General features: G+C 33.4%; 1 protein-coding gene and 1 pseudogene across 4 annotated transcripts; one reads left to right on the top strand and one right to left on the bottom strand.

The window, feature by feature from the left end:
* The first annotated feature begins 1,900 nt into the window (after positions 1-1,900).
* LOC114418860 (ubiquitin-like-conjugating enzyme ATG10) lies at positions 1,901-5,339 on the top strand. Of its 4 annotated transcripts, none has more exons than XM_028384396.1 (7): positions 1,901-2,034; positions 3,047-3,222; positions 3,303-3,353; positions 3,434-3,521; positions 3,660-3,752; positions 4,314-4,411; positions 4,920-5,339. In XM_028384396.1, exons 2-7 carry the CDS (start codon positions 3,049-3,051, stop codon positions 5,130-5,132), a joined length of 717 nt encoding a protein of 238 aa, XP_028240197.1. In that variant the 5' UTR covers positions 1,901-2,034; positions 3,047-3,048; the 3' UTR covers positions 5,133-5,339. The 4 variants fall into 4 exon arrangements, with proteins under 4 accessions (XP_028240197.1, XP_028240198.1, XP_028240200.1 ...); XM_028384397.1 differs by lacking the exon at positions 1,901-2,034 and adding an exon at positions 2,149-2,292; XM_028384399.1 differs by lacking the exon at positions 1,901-2,034 and adding an exon at positions 2,149-2,298.
* A 766-nt stretch (positions 5,340-6,105) lies between these two features.
* On the bottom strand, positions 6,106-11,925 carry LOC114418859 (annotated as a pseudogene).
* Between the last annotated feature and the right edge of the window lie 7,040 nt (positions 11,926-18,965).

The following is an 18,965-nucleotide window of genomic DNA, read 5'->3' as shown; positions in this document are numbered from 1 at the left end:
TTCTAATCTTCACAAGTCAGGTTCGTATAAGCTCTAGATACCATGTTAACTATTACACTTTTACAGAAAAAATGAATTGAATTGCTTATTCACTTCTCAATTGATTACAATAGGAACCTTGCTTATATAGCAGGTTAATAGTAACTACTTGTTGGTTATAAGAAAACAAAGTTAACCAACCTTATAGCTACCAGTTTACAGCTTTTTAAAACTTTGAATTATTCCTAACACTGGAGGGTTGAGTGCGACACACTCCTCTCCAAAGTATATTTGCGGCCAAGCGCACTTGCCGGCTGCGATGGCAACTCTGCAATCAACGATCTCGTAGTCGCAACCTTCTGTTTCTCCACCGCACCTTCTGTTCGAGCGATCCCTTCTCAGTGTATCGTTGAAAAAGATGTCATCATTCCATCTCCAGATCTGGTCGCAGATGCACTGTTTGTGTTCCTTTGTCACTCTTAGATTCAGAGGAGGCCTTGAGACGAGATGAAGGGGTGTGTGGCAGACGCGACTGAAATTTGACTAAACTTTGAAATTGACGATTATGAAGGGACATGAGATTCTTACGAAATTGGCTTGAGAAATTTTACATTCTCTGTGTGTTCATATGTATGGAAACTAGACTAATGATTAAGCAAAAGTTAATTTGTAATACTCGAACAATCTTGACCTTGGATATATTTTCTGTTTCTGACTCGCTCTTGAACGCAATCTTGGATTATATTTTTTGTTTTTTTGGCTCGTTCTTATTGTTTTCTGAGTTTAAATTGAAAATAATTTGCTTAAATGCAATTTTATTTTCTGTAAAGTGTTTCTTAATTTTCTTGTCGACCCCTATATCTCTGGATTTGGTGTGGTCAGAAAAGGTTTGCCAGAGAGACAGAGAGAAGAAAAAACTCTAGCACTGACCCATTGGTTGTCAAAAATGAATAAAGCATGCATGTGGCATTCTTTTTTGTAATTGCAAAAAAGAACAAATACAAAAGACAACAAAACCAAAACTAATCACATTTTGGAATATATAAACCTATGTGTAATCTTTTGCTTAACTAAGATAGAATACAAACTGTAGAAAGATGTTTGGTTAAATTATTTATTTGATCTCTATCATTTCATGATGTTTATTTTTTTAGTTTTTATAATTTAAAAGTGATTTTTTTAGTTCTATAATTTATATTAGTTCCTGTAAGTATTTTTTTTAGTTTTTATAGTTTGTATTTTAATTTTCTTTTAGTTCCTATAGTTTATATATATATATATATATATATATATATATATATATATATATATATTTCATATAATTTGAATTTTAATTACCTTTTAGTCTTTGTTATAAAAAATATATATAAAAATAATTAGTTACAAATTAATTATAAATTATAAATTATTTTTTATTACAAATTTTATTATGATAAATTAGTTGCGAATTACTTGCTCATATGAGACTAAAAAGATCATTTAGAGAATTAAAATACAAATGATAAGAACTAAACAACCACTTTCAAAACTATAAGAATTAAAAAAAAATTAAAATATAAATTATAAGAATTAAAAAAAAATCACTTTTAACTTTTAAAATATAAATTATATATTGTGGTATATTGTTAATAGGGTTATGTTTGTGGTATTCTTTTTTTATAATTTTAACTTTCTTTTTTTTGGTACAAAATTTTTTATTTTTAATATGTTTAATTACTTTTTATTTTTAGTTATTTTTTGTCAATATCTTTTTTATATTACATGATTTCATGATGAGGCGAGATCAGATAGAATATTTAGCTTATTTTATATTTACAATTTACAACAACTTCATAAAACCTAAAAACAAAAAATAATATGAAACTAAAAATTCAAAACATAAACTGCATTTAATTTTTAATAATTTTCAAACTGAGATAGAAAACCATTATAGTTCAGTTACCCTTCATTTCGATCTCGATCTTTCTCCAACCCCTAACATCCTAATCCTAAATTGGTAAACCCTAATCCCAAATTTCCTTGTCCTTCATCGTTAGTTCAGTTAATGATTCCAAGGTTTGATCTCTCTCTCTCTGCAGTTCTTTAAATTTTGAGAAAATAATCAACCTAATTTAATAAGCGTGTTTCATAATTTCATAATATAAAACGGAAATTCTTCCCAAAGTTGTCACAAAACGACTGTGTTTCACGCTGCCCATTTCTGAATAAACGAAAAAAACGTGTCCATCGTTGCCCAATAATACACGTTGTTATTGTTTGAACTCCACCCACTCACGCTCGTTCCTTTCAACCCTAGAAATTGCAATAGGAGAGGTATATGTTAGTAATTGCAATCATTTTGCTCTAGTCTGCTGCTACAATATCTGATTATTTGATGGTTCAATACTTAATTTTTATGTTTGATTTTTTTTTTTTTATTGCTGGACGATTACGATTAATTTGTTTTTTTTTCTCTGTTTTTCTATGTGTTCATTAGTGTTGTAATTTATCTGGATTGTTCAACTTGTTTGAGACATCAATGTTTATGTTACTATCTTGCTTGCCCATGTAAGATCCAAATTCTGAGGATTCTTGTTTCTTGAGATTGTGTTCATAATACAACATAGAATGAGGTATTTCATAGACAAAGCAAATATGATGTGTTTCCATGACATAAGAGTCCCCTAAATAGGAACAGATTCGGAGTTAGATAGACAGTTGGGACTGTTTAATCAGTTACAGTTAGAATATGTCAGGAGGGTAGGTCATAGGTAGTTAGGTGCTGGTTTCAGGCTTAATTTGCAGGAGCATGATAGTAGTTAGGTGTTTAGGAATTTAGATTTGAGAACTGAGCGAAGGCTCTATTGTAAAAGGGGCAACCTCTGTGGAGAGGAAGCCGGCAGAAGGAGAATCTTGAATTCCTCATTTCTTATAATGAATCTAAGCAATATCCTTATGAATGACATTCTACATATGTTTTAAAATTTCTTATAGATGAAACTTCTGACCTTGTGTGTAACAGCTCGGCTTAGATTAACATCTGAGTTAATCTCTACTAGATAATAAGAAATACATCTCCTTTTCGTAGGTATGGACTTACAAGGTGCTGTTAAGGACATAATTGCTTGGGATGGTACTCTCTCTTCAAGTGATTTTTCCCTTTCTGCTCATACATTTTCTGAGAAGTGGAAAAGGTTCAATCCTTCCTTTCCTCCATGGCAGTGGATCCCATGTTTAAAACATCATTTGGTTGCTTCTCATAAGGTGGGGTTCTGTCATTATATTTCTAATTCCACTGCATCATTGGTCTATGCTTAGGAGCTTTCTTGGTTTGTGTCTGTCAGGTGGAAGGATACTTATCCCTGGAGAACATGTGCCATATCAAATCAAGTGAGGTCTGCCAGCAATTTAGTTTACTACTGCATTCTTAATGGGGGAGTAGATGTAAATTACTGGATTGTAGTTTTCATTACAGGAAGAAGAGAGTGATAGAAGTCTGACATGGAAAGAAGAGAGCAACATCTCACAGAGAGAAGAGCCCTTTGATAATGCAGCTTTAGTATGTATGGCCTAATTGATAATCATAATCTAACTTGCGTTTATCTCAGACCACAAACTTGGTTAATAGTATTCGTGCCAGTTTCAGCACTCTTTCCCTATTTCCTAGTTCTTACAATAATGTAAATTTTCCTCTGTACTAGGTCCAGAGCATGAAGTAAACCAGTACGATTTTCATATCGTCTACAGTGCTACATATAGAGTTCCAGTCTTGTACTTCCGTTCATATCATGGTGGTATGTTTACTTTTCTATCTACAGAATTTATGTATGATAAAAATCTTGTTGGATGCACACAATTATTAATTATGTCTTAAAACAGTTTTTAAAACCAAGACCTCCTTATGGTTGATTTATTAGAAAACTGGTTGTTTGAAGTGATCCAGTGTCCCATTGAATGTTTATGTTGCTAGATGTGGATACTAGAAAGTTTATGTCTTTGTCAGGTTGGATGGCTTAGGGTTATACCATAATGCCTCCGTAATTGAAGCTGTGGTTGGATTTTGAACTTTTTTGTGGTTGTTAAAGATATTTAGAAAAACGGAGCGTAATAAACTTTGAGGAGGAAAGTACAGTTTTTGTATATTCTATCACCTAGGTTGATGGTTTTGACTTTTTTGAATATACAAGATTTTAAAAATAGGTCTCTTAAATTTTCTGTTCTTATCATCAATTAGCAATTAAAAAAACTTTTTCTTCCTGTATGCTGAATTGTACTATCACATATCTACTTCTGCGTTCTTATATTTTAGTGTATTCACTATATATTTGATATCATGATACTGTTTGATTATGTAGATGGGCAACTTTTGCCGTTTGATGAAATTGAAAAGGACCTTCCTGGTCACTCTGCGAAGTTACGATCAGAATCCAAATGGACATTTATATCTCATGAGGTAAATCATTTGTTGCCATGTTTGTCTTTCTTTTGTTTTTTTTCAACCATTTTTTCTTATAAATTTTAATGATTATGCTGTACTAAAATTTTGCTTCTGTTGAATATATACAAAAAAATATATTAATATATGGTCTACCTGGCCTTTGCTTGTGAGTTGTGATTATTTCTTTAATGAAATGAGTTCTATAAATAGACTTGAATGGAAAATGCAGAAACTAAAGATAAGACATGCCTATAAAATTTTCACTAGCACTATAAAATATGGTCTGCAAATGCAAATGGCATTAACTTCTGCTGCTTCTATAATCTGTGGATTGCTTTTAAAAACACAAGCGAATGAAGGATTACTTCCAGATGGGTTGATGTTAGCAAAAATGTTTTTACTTGGTTTTAACCACATTTTATGTTAAAAGTAACCTTAGTTTTAATTAATCTACATCTGCAAGACATTATCACTAGATTTGTTTATAACCCCTCTACGATTATTTTATTGTTATATCTTGTAGGAACATCCATATTTGAACAGGCCATGGTACAAATTACATCCATGTGGGACAAGTGACTGGATGAAGCTTCTCTTCAATGGTGATTCATCTTTGAATAAAAAGGATTTTGTTATTGAACAATATCTGGTTTCCTGGTTCTCGGCCATTGGGCTAGTCGTCGGTCTTAAAATGCCTTTGGAAATGCTGGATACTGTAGTTTCTAACAATTCTTAGACGCTTATTCATACTTACAGAAAAATAAAATAAAGGAAAAGAGGACAAAGAAAAAGTTTTTGCACGCCACTTACAATTAACTGTTGCAGTTGTCATTTGTGAATAGCAATTTTACATTTTTACTCAAACATTAAATGAATGGTTAAATATGTATTTTTACATGCTTCTGCTGGTAAATGGGGTATGCAATTGTAATTTGATATGCGATGATGAGTGCTTCTGACTGATGAAAAGGTTTTTCATTTCAGTTCGTCTTTAGTTAAGTATAAATTTAATTCACAAACAACCCACAACCCCAATCAACTAAGCATCTGCAGAAGGGACTGTGGCAAGAATGCACGGTGGATTAGTTGTTAATTGTTGATTATTGATTAAATTAAATTACTGTCTCTAATTAAATATTGGTTAACCACTAACTAAGGGTGGGGATAATTGGCTATTTCGTTTTACCGTAAATATCCTTAGTTAAGTAATTTAAACTTTTTTCTATTTACAGTGATATATGTACACTTTATAATTTTAATGTGTACATATAATTAGTTTGTTTCGTTGAAAGTAAAATTTATGCTTATATAAAATTCTAGAGATTTTTTTTTAATGTTCCATTGACTTATTATCAGTTAGAAAATAAAATAATAGTAAATGATAAGAATTCTTTGAACTTGAAACTTTATCACTTGTTAACATTCAACTTCATTTAGAAGAACTAAGATGACAAGGAAGCGGGTAAGCAGCTCCTAACAATGTTTTGATGTCACCATGTGTTCATGACGATAAGTAATAATAAAAAGAAAATACATGCCAAACAAACAAGCAAATAAGAAATATTCTATGTTTGATTCGTATCGCTTAGGACACGAGTACTTGACTCGCGTCAATTCTTGAAGCAACAGTTAGGTGCTTCCACGTAAACTAGTAAATTAGATGCAAATTTTGGAAAGACATTGCTTGAAAAACTACAGACCAAACACACTTTTAACATATGCAGATTTGGAAATTGCTTTTCTATGCTCAAAATACCATGTGTTTTGTTACAATCACATTCACTAATCATTGATCATTTCTTTCAATGGTTCATAAAAAATTTGACCACTATCATTCAATGGCACAACTACTCATCACTTTACACGAATACAGCTCACCCGCATATCTTCCAAACTGACAATCTTCTCCTAAGGTTGAAAAAATGCACATTAAGTATAAATTCTATAATTTACTCCAGATCTTCAGGAACCTCTATATTATGGGTTCTGTTGAAGTGAACAAGGAATTCTGTATTACCCTCAGCACCTTTCAGAGGAGACTCAATCCAACCTTTACAACAGAAACCAAAATTCTCTACTCCCTTTATAATCTTCTCAAGGACCTGAATTGCAGAAATCAATCACTTTCACATTTTCTTGTGTTAATTACAAATCAATATTGGTGTTAAAACAATTCAACAAAGCTACAAATATTAGAAATTTTCTAGTAGTTTTTATTCTACTATTTATTTAATATTATAGGCTTAAATATATTTTTTATATATGTAGTATATTACTTTTTCAGTTTACTACCTAAAAAGTATTTATTATTTATTTTAATACCTAACATTTCCAAAATCTTGCTTTTGGTATATGCTGTTAGTCTTGATCCATTAAGTAATGACATAATAAGTTAACATATTGCTACATCATCGTTTAAGTGATAATGTGACAAACTAACAAAGTGTCACCTCATTACTTAACGGATTTAGACTAACCGCAGACACCAAAAGTAAAAGTTTAAAAATGTTAGGCAGTAAAATAAAAATAAAAACATTTTTTAGGTAGTACACTGAAAATGAGTATATTACAAGTATAAAAAACATATTTAACTATAAATAAAATAAGTGCTTGAGCAAACACTAGTGAATAGTTAAATTGAGAAAGAAGCTACTCAGATGTTTGCTCTCTTACATTCTTATGTATTTCCCTTTGCTTAGAGTCAAGAATCATGAATACACGAATGAAGTTTCAACATTTTGCAAGGTGTGGTTACTAATGCTCACCAACTGCAGTTAATGCAGGGATCCTAACCCAAGATTGCGGGGGCATTGCAATCATCTAACAAATGTCAAAATAATTATATGTTCAATGCTTAATGGATTTGAGGCTTGAGTTTCATACTACACAAATCAAATGCATAACACAAACAGAGAGACCACAGATCTAAACTTCATTTTATTGCTAGAATTTTCTTAGTCAGCATCCTTCTTTCAGTTTATTATAAAATATATATTTTTTAAAAGAATAAATAAACAGAATCCCCCGCATATGAATCACAATACAAGTGTCATATGGTAAAAATTAGGCTAAATGAGTATTTTGGTCCTTTATCTTAATTTGTTTTGTTCAGTTTGGTCCTTCATCTTTTAAAAAGTTCATTTTGACCCTTTATCATATTTAGAAGGTTCAAATGATCCTTTATCTATAAAAAAATTCACTTTGGTACCGTATCTAAAAGGTTTAGAATGTTCCTTGAACTATTTAAATATATTCAAAATAGTCCTTGATTTGAGTGTTATTTGAAAGACAGTTGAATATATTTAAATAGTTAAAAGACCATTTTGAACTTTTAAGATAAGATAATGTATCAAAGTGAACTTTTCAAAAGATAAATGACCATTTCGGACATTTTAAATAAGATAAAGTTCAAAAATGAATTTTCTAGAAGATAAAAGACCATTTTGAACAAAATAAATAAGATAAAGGACCAAAATGGTCACCTGGCCTAAAAATTATAAGTTGATCTTGCCTAGAATTACAATCTTTCCAAAAGGTTTTTGTTGCTTGATTTTTTACTTAACAATGCTCGTGTATTTATTTTAATTTCTTTAACAAAAGAATTTATTAAGAGAACAAAAAATACAACAAAGGATATGGAGTTATCCTAGAAAAACCAAAGAGTATACGAAGCAAAACAACTGGAAGGAAATAGTACTATTAGCTCGAAGAGTTCTCCAATTTCTTTGTAGAAGTAGAACAATTTGAGAGTCTTACTTAAAGCAGCACAAGCAGAAACCCATAGAGAAGCCATATTGCTGTAAAGACTACTCTGTCCCATATAAGGATGTAGTCTTGTTTTAACTTGGCTATTTTTAATTAGATTTAGTTTAGAAGGGGACAAAATTCAATAGAGGGCAGAATATAAAGCATGTGGTTCCACACTTGTATTCAAATAGTTCTATTTCTACTAATTAGAGTTTGAGCAATGTTGAGAACAAACGATCTGATCAAATAGCCAAAAATCACGCACCTCTTGATGAACAGCAGGATCTTTCACTATTCCTCCTTTTCCTACCTGCACATAAAATGATATTCAAATTTTAGAAATATTTATTTACAGGAGACTGCAAAAACCATAATCCACTTACATACAATGATATGTTGGTAATATTATTTTATTGTCACGTGTATATTGGGGAAAAAAATTGTGCATGTGTGTTTTCATGGATTCTATATTGACAGACACAATCTATGCAGCAAAATGAACAACTCAACATCACATTGGCAATATTAGCCAAGTAGAGAATATTTAAATGTATATTATTATTGATGAGAATATCAAAACAAACAGCAAAATAATATAATAGGAGTTTGTATTCCTTACTTGAGATCTACGAGCTTCAAATTGTGGTTTAACCAAAGTCACTAATGCTGCATTTTCCTTCATGGCATTGACCACGGCAGGCATCACCTATTAAAAGAATAAAAGAGCATTTGGTGGATCAAGAAGGCTAACCATACTGCTAATTCTTAGATCAGCAAAAATCATCTCAAATGTCTCCTCTCCTTATCCTTCTCAGGTTGCTTACAAAGGATGGTCAACCACTTAACAATCAAGAGAATAAGGAAACAAGATCAAGATGGTACACTTTTCATTTAACCAGAAATATTTTCCTTGTAATAGGAGTATAAGACAATGCTTGACCTGATTTCAGAGCTTACCAAGAGAATAGAGATGAATGAGAGGTCTAAAGTCACCAAATCAACATTTTGTGGGAGTTCAGCAAGATATCTTAAATTTGTCCGTTCTATCACTGATACACGTTCATCTCTTCGAATTTTGTCAGCTACCTAAATAAGTTAATGATCATTACAACAGAGAATCATATGGATGACTGATATGCAATGAAAATGAAGTAATGTAGTTGGGGAAAATTCATAGGAATTAAGAAGGGTATATAAAATCTTCTAAAGGAAATATAAATCAGACAGACACCAAGACAAAATTTCCAGAATATTGGTTATCTTTAAAAATAAGATCAATTATTAAGATTTGTTTACTGGATTTGCACAAAGTTCTGTTAAGTTATTAAATTCAAAGATTTTACTTTAAATGTTCAAAGGGAAGTTCATCACAAATGAAATTCCAGAAGTACATGTTCAATGGTGCCCATATAGGAAGAATATATATGCATTATTTTATGCAAAAAGTAACTTCTAGCAAATTACACTTCAACAAAAAGTCCATTTTAAGTTTTACCCAAAAGACAATATAGGTTCAGCAGCAAACATATAACAAAAATTCTTCCCCTTACCCTTAAAATGAAGAAAAATGTTTTTTTGATAAAACAATTGATATATTTATCTATCATTTAACATCTGAACATACATTTAAGTATTATTAGCAACTACAAGAAATGAAGCATTTGGTTGTCATAATACCAAGTCACCCCCCCCCCCCCCCAAACCCCCCCAAAAAAAAGTATACAAAAAACAACCTCTATCTTTATCACACCTCTAATGTAACCTAAAAAAACAATGAATCATTTAATAGGTTACCTGTCCATAACCAACATCAACTCCATAAACATGTGATGCACCATACTGAAGTAAGCAATCAGTAAATCCTCCAGTTGAAAGCCCAGAATCAAGAGCTACTTTACCAGCAACATCAACACCAAGCAGTTCAACGGCAGCTTCTAACTTATGTCCAGCTCTGTGTTGATGTAAAAAAGCCAAACAACAATACAGTTTCACCAAAGTTGCAGTTGAGAAATTATTTCATGTAAGTAGAGCTTGATGGCTTCACCTACATACATATTTGGGAACATCAGCTTTTATCTCCACAACAGCTTTGCCAGGCACAGGGGTACCAGCTTTATTTATCACCTTCCCATCCACATATACTTTGCCTGCATCCCATATGTTATCAGTATTTTTTAAAAAAATATAGTCTTTTCTTACAATGAACAAGCACAAAAAGAGTCTAGATGACAAATTACTATAGATCGCCAAAATAAACATTGACATACATTTGAGTGTATTGAGTAAATGATAGATAGCATGAAGAGAAAGAGAGATAAAAGGAATAAGGTTCTGAATTATATTAGTTGCAGTGTTTTTAAGTTGGATTATAGTTGACCTGAAGTTTTAAAGAGGTTCAAACTTGATTGATTCTACTCTAATTTAATAGATTTCATCAAGCAGAAGTTCAATTAAAATTATGCTTCTTGGCACAGCATGCCAACATACGAACCAACTTATGCAAGACCCTAGGATGTCATTCAGATAAAACTATGAAAGCATATTTCATATATCCAGAGGTTAAAATGCTAGATCATGATCTCTGAGTCTCTGACCTTCTCTAAGAGCTGAAGAAAAGGTTACAAATACCTCAGTGCAAACCTCACAACAGATGAGGCCATTCCTACCACATGCTAATACAAGCTAGCATTGCTAATTTAAAAACAAAAAAGAAGATACAAGACTGTGCAATTGTTTTTCATCAAATTTTTTTTTTTTTTTATGATAGAAGAAAATACTAAAAGGAGGGAAAGAAAGTAAAAGTAGGGAGGATAAAAAATCCTCATAAACAGACAGACATAAAGAAAACAGCAAAGAAATTGGTTCAATCTCTAATAAATTCTTTGAAATAAAAAAGGTTCTGGAAGAGAGAGAGAGAGGAGAAAGAGAAGAGATAGATAACAGTTATGTTAAGCTACCACTTGATTTAAACTCAAGTAATTAATATAACCCAGGTGAGCAGCTCGACAGAGCATCTACAAGCTACATTGGAAATAAAAACTGAAATTAGTTACCTTGCAAAATCCATGACTGGATGACGGATCTACTATATTGCTGATATTTTTCAACACATATTTCATCCAACCGCTTTTTCCTACAAGGTAAATCCACAAATAGATACAAATTATTTCAGTGTCATCAGTACAATATTAAAAATATATATAGAGACAATGGTCGAAAAGACTCTCCAAATGATACCAAAAGCATAACATTAGATAGAAGCACGAAAGGTAATGCCACCATAAATATTGTAAAATTACAATTTCCTAATGTTTTAGAGCATATCTACATTAAAATTGCTAATGTATCATGCTCTTAATGTGAGTGTTATCATCATCATCATCCTTACCCAAAGCACATGCATCATGACATTATATTACAATCACCAAGCTAATAAAAAGAATTGATAGCTTTACCACCAATCTCTACAACTTCAAATGTGAATCACAAAATAAGTCTTCACTTAGAAACCAATATATAACTCTGAAATAATTTACACTATTTGCTTTATCAAGTTGGTTAAATCAAAACAACATGACATGATGATGGAACCACCGGCATTTTTGGAGTCTGGCACCACTTTGTTCACAAGAATGGCTCAAAAACAGATAAACTGCGTAAGAATCAACGCATTGAACCACGAGATTCAAAAGCTTACTTCCTCACTTGCAAAACCTTTTCTGATTTTGCAGTAGCATAGCTCCTGAAAGAAGTTGCAATCTGAGCATTGTCTTCGCATCTCACTAGAGTTAATTTATGAAAAAACAACAGTAAAAATATCAGTGCACCACCACACATTTTTCACTATATACATTATCAGTATCATAGTGGTTATTATTAATATTATTATTAAGAGGAAGTCCCGTTCGAAGTTTATTTGTCCACAACTTGTATATAAAATTAGAATTTAATCAGAATACACAGACAGTAAAAATATATTTTACACTTATCCAATCATGAAATGCAATATATTGTAAGATAGTTGACTTTTGTAGCGATTACTTTAAAATTGATTGAGTGTGAAACAGTAATAGGGTATCAAAATTAAACTCAAAGAAATAGTAACAATAACAGTAATTTTGAGAGGTTACCTGAGAATAGGAGCTTTGGATTTCGTAGCCGAGAAATAAAAGTTAAGGTTGTCTCGTTGTGCAAGCCTCGTGAGATGGTTACGGGGTGTTTCAGAAATTGTAGAGCCATTTCTGATGAATGAAGCTTTTTCAATTTTCACAACACAACAATGAATCAGTGGTTACTAGTGTTACTGCGCTTCGAGGTTACGTTTCTAAAACAGAAACAATCGAATGAAGGAACACACGCTGTTCTCAGATGATAAAACATGACATGGACAAGGTTGATTTGGACTCATCAAGAATATTGGGCCTGTATTCCGCTAAATACTTCTTGCATTCCACTAAATACTTCTTGCACCTCTTTTAACTATTTTTTTTTTTTCTTTTCAAAATTCTGAAACTACCATGCGTATAATTATTATTTGGTTATTTTCCGGATTGAACAACCTGGAAAATAAATATTTTTTTATGGATTTCTTAATCTGGAATTATAAAAAATGAAGGGAAATGCTAGGTGCACCCAACAATATTGCTGGGTGCACCCTACAATTTTAGTGAATGGGCCATTTTGCCCTTTAAGTTAAAAATTTAAAAACGCGCTCCTCTTCCCGGAAGACCACTTGCTGCTTCTTTTCTTCTTCCATTCCTGCTACTCCTCCGTGACACCGCGAGCCAAGCTTCTTCGTCTTCTCCGCGACACCACGAGCCAAGCTTCTTCTTCTTCTCCGCGAAGAGCCTTCGAGGTTAGTCTCCCTAACTCTCCATTGCTTTTAATATCCAGTATTGATTCAGCAGTGGAACCTTAGGATAGTAACCTTAGGGTAGAAGACGAGAGTAGGAGACGTCGAAAAAAATGGGGAAAGGGGGCTCACGGCGGAGGCTTCCGGAAGACCCATTATGGGTTCTTCCGAAACTTCCGGAAGAAGCTTTTCCGGAAACTTTCTGGAAGAAGTGTTCTTTCGAAAGTTACCAAACGTCTTCCGAAGTCTTTCGCAAAACCTCTTCCGGATACTTTCCGGAAGAAGTAGTTCTTCCGGAAGGATTCCGGAAGAAGGGTTCTTCCGGATGAACTTTGAAATTTCCGGAAGAGCTTTCCGGAAGAAGTTGTTCTTCCGGAATTGTTCCGGAAGAACCACTTCTTCTAGAAGTGTGTTTTTTTTTAAACAAAAATTGTTTTGTTTTTTTTTTAACAAAAATGAATTATTATATTTTTTTATTATTTTGTTTTTTAGATTTTATGAAAAATGAGGTTTGGGTTTTTGATGTGATGTTTTTTTTATAATTTAAATTGTGTATTTTTACTAAATATTAATTTGTAAATTATTTATTTTTTTGTTTATAAAAGAAGTTGTGTTTGTTTTTGTTTATTGTTTATTTTTTTTAAATTAGTGTTTTTTGTTTATAAATGAAGTTGTTTATTTTTATAAATAAAGTTGTGTGTGTTTTGAAAATTTTTAAAAAATACTATTTTTTTTATAAATGATATAAATAAAGTTTTTTATTTTATTATAAATGAAGTAATTTTTTTTAAATAAAGTTGTGGATGTTTACTAATTAATTAATTTTACATCAATTGTGTTTTTTTATAAATGAAGTTGTTTTTTTTTAAATTAAGTTGTGGATATTTTTTAATTAATTAATTAATTTTACATCAGTTGTGTTTTTTTTATAAATGAAGTTGTTTATTTTTTTTAAAATTAAGTTGTGGATATTTTTTAATTAATTAATTAATTTTACATTAGTTGTGTTTTTTTATAAATGAAATTGTTTATTTTTTTTTAAATTAAGTTGCGGATATTTTTTAATTAATTAATTTTACATTAGTTGTGTTTTTTTTAAATGAAGTTGTTTATTTTTTTTAAAATTAAGTTGTGGATATTTACTAATTAATTATTTTTACATTAGTTCTGTTTTTTTTATAAATGAAGTTGTTGATATTTTTTGATTAATTAATTTTACATTAGTTGTGCTTTTTTTTTAAATGAAGTTGTGTTTTTTTTTAAATGAAGTTGTTTATTTTTTTTTTAAATTAAGTTGTGCATGTTTAGTAATAAATTTTTTTTACATTAGTTGTGTTTTTTTTTATAAATGAAGTTGTTTAATTTTTTTTTAAAATTATGTTGTGTATGTTTTAAAATAATTTGATTTAAGTTAGTCTTATTTGTTTATAAATAAAGTTGTTTTTTTATAAAGAAAATTGCGTATATTTTGACCGAAAAAAAATACGTATTCGACATGATTTGCAGATCATGGCTAGAACACGAGATTTAGGTCGTGCCATAGGTAGACTTGTAGGCAGAGATAGACCTGATGACCAGGATGCTGCTGATGTTCCCGAGAGGCGTAGGCTTACTGCCTCAGCCCGTAGGCTACAGGTACATCAGATGACTGCGGAGGGACGTGATATGGCTGAGGACGTTGCTGACATGACTAACCATGTCCCTGAGCTGGCTGCGGAGGCACCTGAGATGCGTGCGGACGTACAGGGTGCTGATGGTGGTGAGGGGTCAGATGGTGATGATGCTGCTGAGGGATTCCCTGGTGGTCCAGGTGACCCGTCAATGCTCACATCATTTGCCGAGCATGTTGCACATGCTGTTTGGAGTGGACAGATATTTTAATTTGTTAATTATTTATCACTGTTGATTTATTTGTTTGTGATTAATTTTTTTTAATAATTGTATAATTTGTACTTCAAATCAAGAACGTCCTGATTTGAAGTTAGTGTCACATGGGAGGAAGGTGACACTGATTGGGAGACCAGTGCCTGAGATTGAAGGCCTGGTGGCTGCCACAGGATTAAGTCCACTGATCGATTGTTCAGTTATTACTGGCGATCCTGAACTGATATCCGCATTTGTGGAGAGGTGGCACGGTGAGACTAGCACCTTCCACCTTCTTGTAGGAGAGCTGACGATCACATTGGATGATGTGTCGTCACTCCTTCATTTGCCCATCACTGGCGCCTTGCACAGTTTCCATGCTCTTTTTACGGAGGAGGCCAAATTTTTGCTGACGGAGTTGCTCGAGGTGTCTGCCAAGGAGGCCAGAGTCGAGACAGCACTCACACGTGGGGCATATGTACGATTAGGATGGGTTCGAGACATTTATGAGACAAGATGTCAGGCCCGGCGGTGGATTGTCGCAGCTCGCGCTTATCTGCTGCACCTTGTCGGTTGCACTCTTTTTGCTAATAAGAGTGCAACATACGTGCATGTGGTTCATCTTGACGCTTTCCAGGACCTCGCTCAAAGTGGTGGTTACGCTTAGGGAGTTGCCGCGCTGGTTCATGTATATGACCAGTTAGATGAGGCTTGTAGGACCACCACCCAACAACTTACGGGGTACTTAACGCTACTTCAGGTAAATTTTGTGTTTATTAATATGTTACGTTCGATTATGATTTAAACATGTTTTTATGTTATGTTAATCTCAATTATTGTGTAGTGCTGGATCTATGAGCACTTCCCTAGTGTGCACCAATGCGTGACAGACGATACATATCAGGAGACGTCCCCACGTGCTTCTCGGTGGTTGGCGTCGAAGGCGCACATGAAGGGAATCACAGGAGCACCTTACAGGGCACGTTGTGATGGTTTGACCGTCACAGATGTGTCCTGGTTGTCGTACACGGAGCATTGGGGGGTTAGGGCATTTCAGGAGATTTCATCTTTCCAGGGTCAGCTGAGATGGGGTCCTATGGTCGTCACAGCTCAACCGGAGAGGGTGGTACGCCAGTTTGGTTACATCCAGAGCATCCCTCCATCGCCTGTTAGTGCACGATTGTCACACGATCAGATAGATGACAGATGGATGTAATTTGCGGATCACTTACTACCTACGGGTCAGCTTTGTCTAGTGCCTGGGCAGGTATCTGCGGATTACATGGAGTGATTTTTCCGCATATCTCACCCATTCATGATACCAACCCAGGCAGGTGACCAGCCGAGAGATGCACCAGCTGCAGACCCTGAGGACTACATACAGCCGCCCAGCCCCCAGGTACCAGTAGCATTTGACCCCCCTCCACATGTGGTAAGATTATTTGCGCGTTTAATGTTTTATGAGTTGTTATTTATTTTAAATTTCATAATAAATGTTTTTAATGACTTTGACAGGATGATTACGACAGATATGAGACGATTGCACAGAGGTTGGAGCGTGTGCTCAACCTTAGGATGTCACTGCAGGCATAGAGTTATATGACATTATGCAGGACTGCCTGACGATCGCGAGAGGGGGACCCAGTGCTGATGGGACTGTCAGGGCTCGTCAGAGACGCCGCACGGACCATTGATCATTGTATTTATTTTTTGTGTTGTAGTTGACATGAATATTTGTAATTATTACAGTTTTTTGTTTAATATAGTTGACGTGTTTTGCACAATTTATTATTTTATAATATAGTTTATTATTCTGATTGTTTGTGATCCTTAAGCGAAGTTTACGAGTGTTTTAAATTTATTTTTAAAAAAAGTGAACCTAAAATCATGAGTTTTGTTTATAAGAATTACATAAAAAATAAATGTTTTTAAAATCATTCATAATTCATAATTCATAATTATGTGTTAGTAAAATTTTTAAAGTAATTATGATATATAATAAATTATGATTCGATCATAATTTACACCATTAATATATAAGATCGTACCAAAAACAAAATATTAAAAAAAAATTACATGACAATGAAATCGCCATATAAGATACTACAAGGATGACTTTAAAAAAAATTCATGTTCAAGTACCCATGTTTGGGATTTTTTTGCGTGGGTGTGCCAGTGCCGTGAGACAATGGAGGGCGACCATTTCTCATGTTTGGACGTCAAAGTACCCAAAAAAAAATAGTCTCGTTCCCCGGTTCCGTCAAATAACACCTAAAAACAAAGCCTGAAAATCCAAAAAAATAGGAAATCGACCCTTTTTTCATGTTCAAGTACCCATGTTTGGGATTTTTTTGCGTGGGTGTGTCAGTGCCGTGAGACAATGGAAGGCAGGCTTTTTTCATGTTTGGACATCAAAGAACCAAAAAAAAATAGTCCCGTTCCCCGGTTCCATCAAATAACACCTAAAAACAATGCCTGAAAATCCAAAAAAATAGGAAATCGACCCTTTTTTCATGTTCAAGTACCCATGTTTGGGATTTTTTTGCGTGGGTGTGCCAGTGCCGTGAGATAATGGAGGGCGGCCATTTTTCATGTTTGGACGTCAAAGAACCCAAAAAAAAATAGTCTCGTTCCCCGGTTCCGTCAAATAACACCTAAAAACAAAGCCTGAAAATCCAATAAAAATAGGAAATCGACCGTTTTTCATGTTCAAGTACCCATGTTTGGGATTTTTTGTGTGGGTGTGTCAGTGCCGTGAGACAATGGAGGGCGGCCATTTCTCATGTTTGGACGTCAAAGAATCCAAAAAAATAGTCCCGTTCCCCGGTTCGGTCAAATAACACCTAAAAACAAAGCCTGAAAATCCAAAAAAATAGTAATTCGACCCTTCTAACAATTAATTTTTTGGACCACTGAAACAACACATTCAACTTTATTATGAGAATTAAACACGCCGTAAACAGATAAAGGTTACATCAACGAAAAAACAAAAAAATAAACATCACATTCAGTTTTTTAGCGACGTCTCAGTGACCTCGTCTTCGATTTTCACAACATATTTAGTAAAGACAACTAAAATTTCTATTGGTCCATATTTTTTTCCAGTAGTTAGATTGTACTAACACCTTCAACAGTTCTTCGTTGGTCATCAGCTCATTTATTTCATATTTTATAACCGTATATGAATACTCAAAGCGAGCTGGTTGGCGGAAAAACAATCGTCTTACCGTTTGTGATTCGTGAATTCCAAGAGGGGGAATCCCTATAGGTGCAACTTGCTTGATTAAATTCTTCAGTTCATCGATGGTACATGTTGAAGGAATTTGAAATTTCTTAGTATTTTTTCCTGTGAACGCGCATCCAACAAATTTGTTCTGCGGTGGCATGTTCCATTTCCCGTTGTAATACAGGATCGCGTCATGAGTACGGGGCATAGTGCGTTCAAGTAAGTTTATTATTCCATCTGGTGTTCTTCCAACGGTGCATAATAAATCAATCGGACCAACACAAGAAAATTGATCATTACACATTAACATTGTGTTGACATCATCATCATTTATCAATTTCATACACTCAAAGCGAATTTGGTTACCTGTATCGGTGAATGGCTTCCGGTAGTGAATTTCATCCAAAAATTGTTTGTCAGATAGCTGAAGGGTATTGTGTATTCTGGTTTTTAAGCTTGCAAAATCACAGCTATTTGGTACTCGAATGGGCATCGGAGTTGAAGTTTGGAAGTAAACGCCAGTATCATTGTGAATAATTGATCCATTTGGAAAAATGAAAGCCAACCTTGAGTTGACAATCGTCTGACTGCTAGTTTCTCCTAAAAATCTCATACTTTGTGTATCAATTGGGAGACTATTTTAAAGGAAGATATGTGTGATTTATTAGCCGTGTCGGCCATATATATAGATGGTTGTGACCGAGCAATTGCTTAACTTTGTTTACAAAAAAATAGACACGTGTGAACATGTTTCGTGATTATGTTTCCTTCAGAATGTGTAGTCAAGTCAGCCAATGTGTTGTCGCGCTCAAACTGTAATACACATGCATGTCATTATGTGTTGTCAATTATGACAATGATGTATCCTGCACGCGTAAATG

This window comes from Glycine soja, chromosome 7, assembly GCF_004193775.1.
Source record: "Glycine soja cultivar W05 chromosome 7, ASM419377v2, whole genome shotgun sequence".
Lineage (NCBI taxonomy): Eukaryota > Viridiplantae > Streptophyta > Magnoliopsida > Fabales > Fabaceae > Glycine > Glycine soja.
Note: the sequence above shows the minus strand (reverse complement) of the source record. Positions and strands in the feature narration are given on the sequence as shown.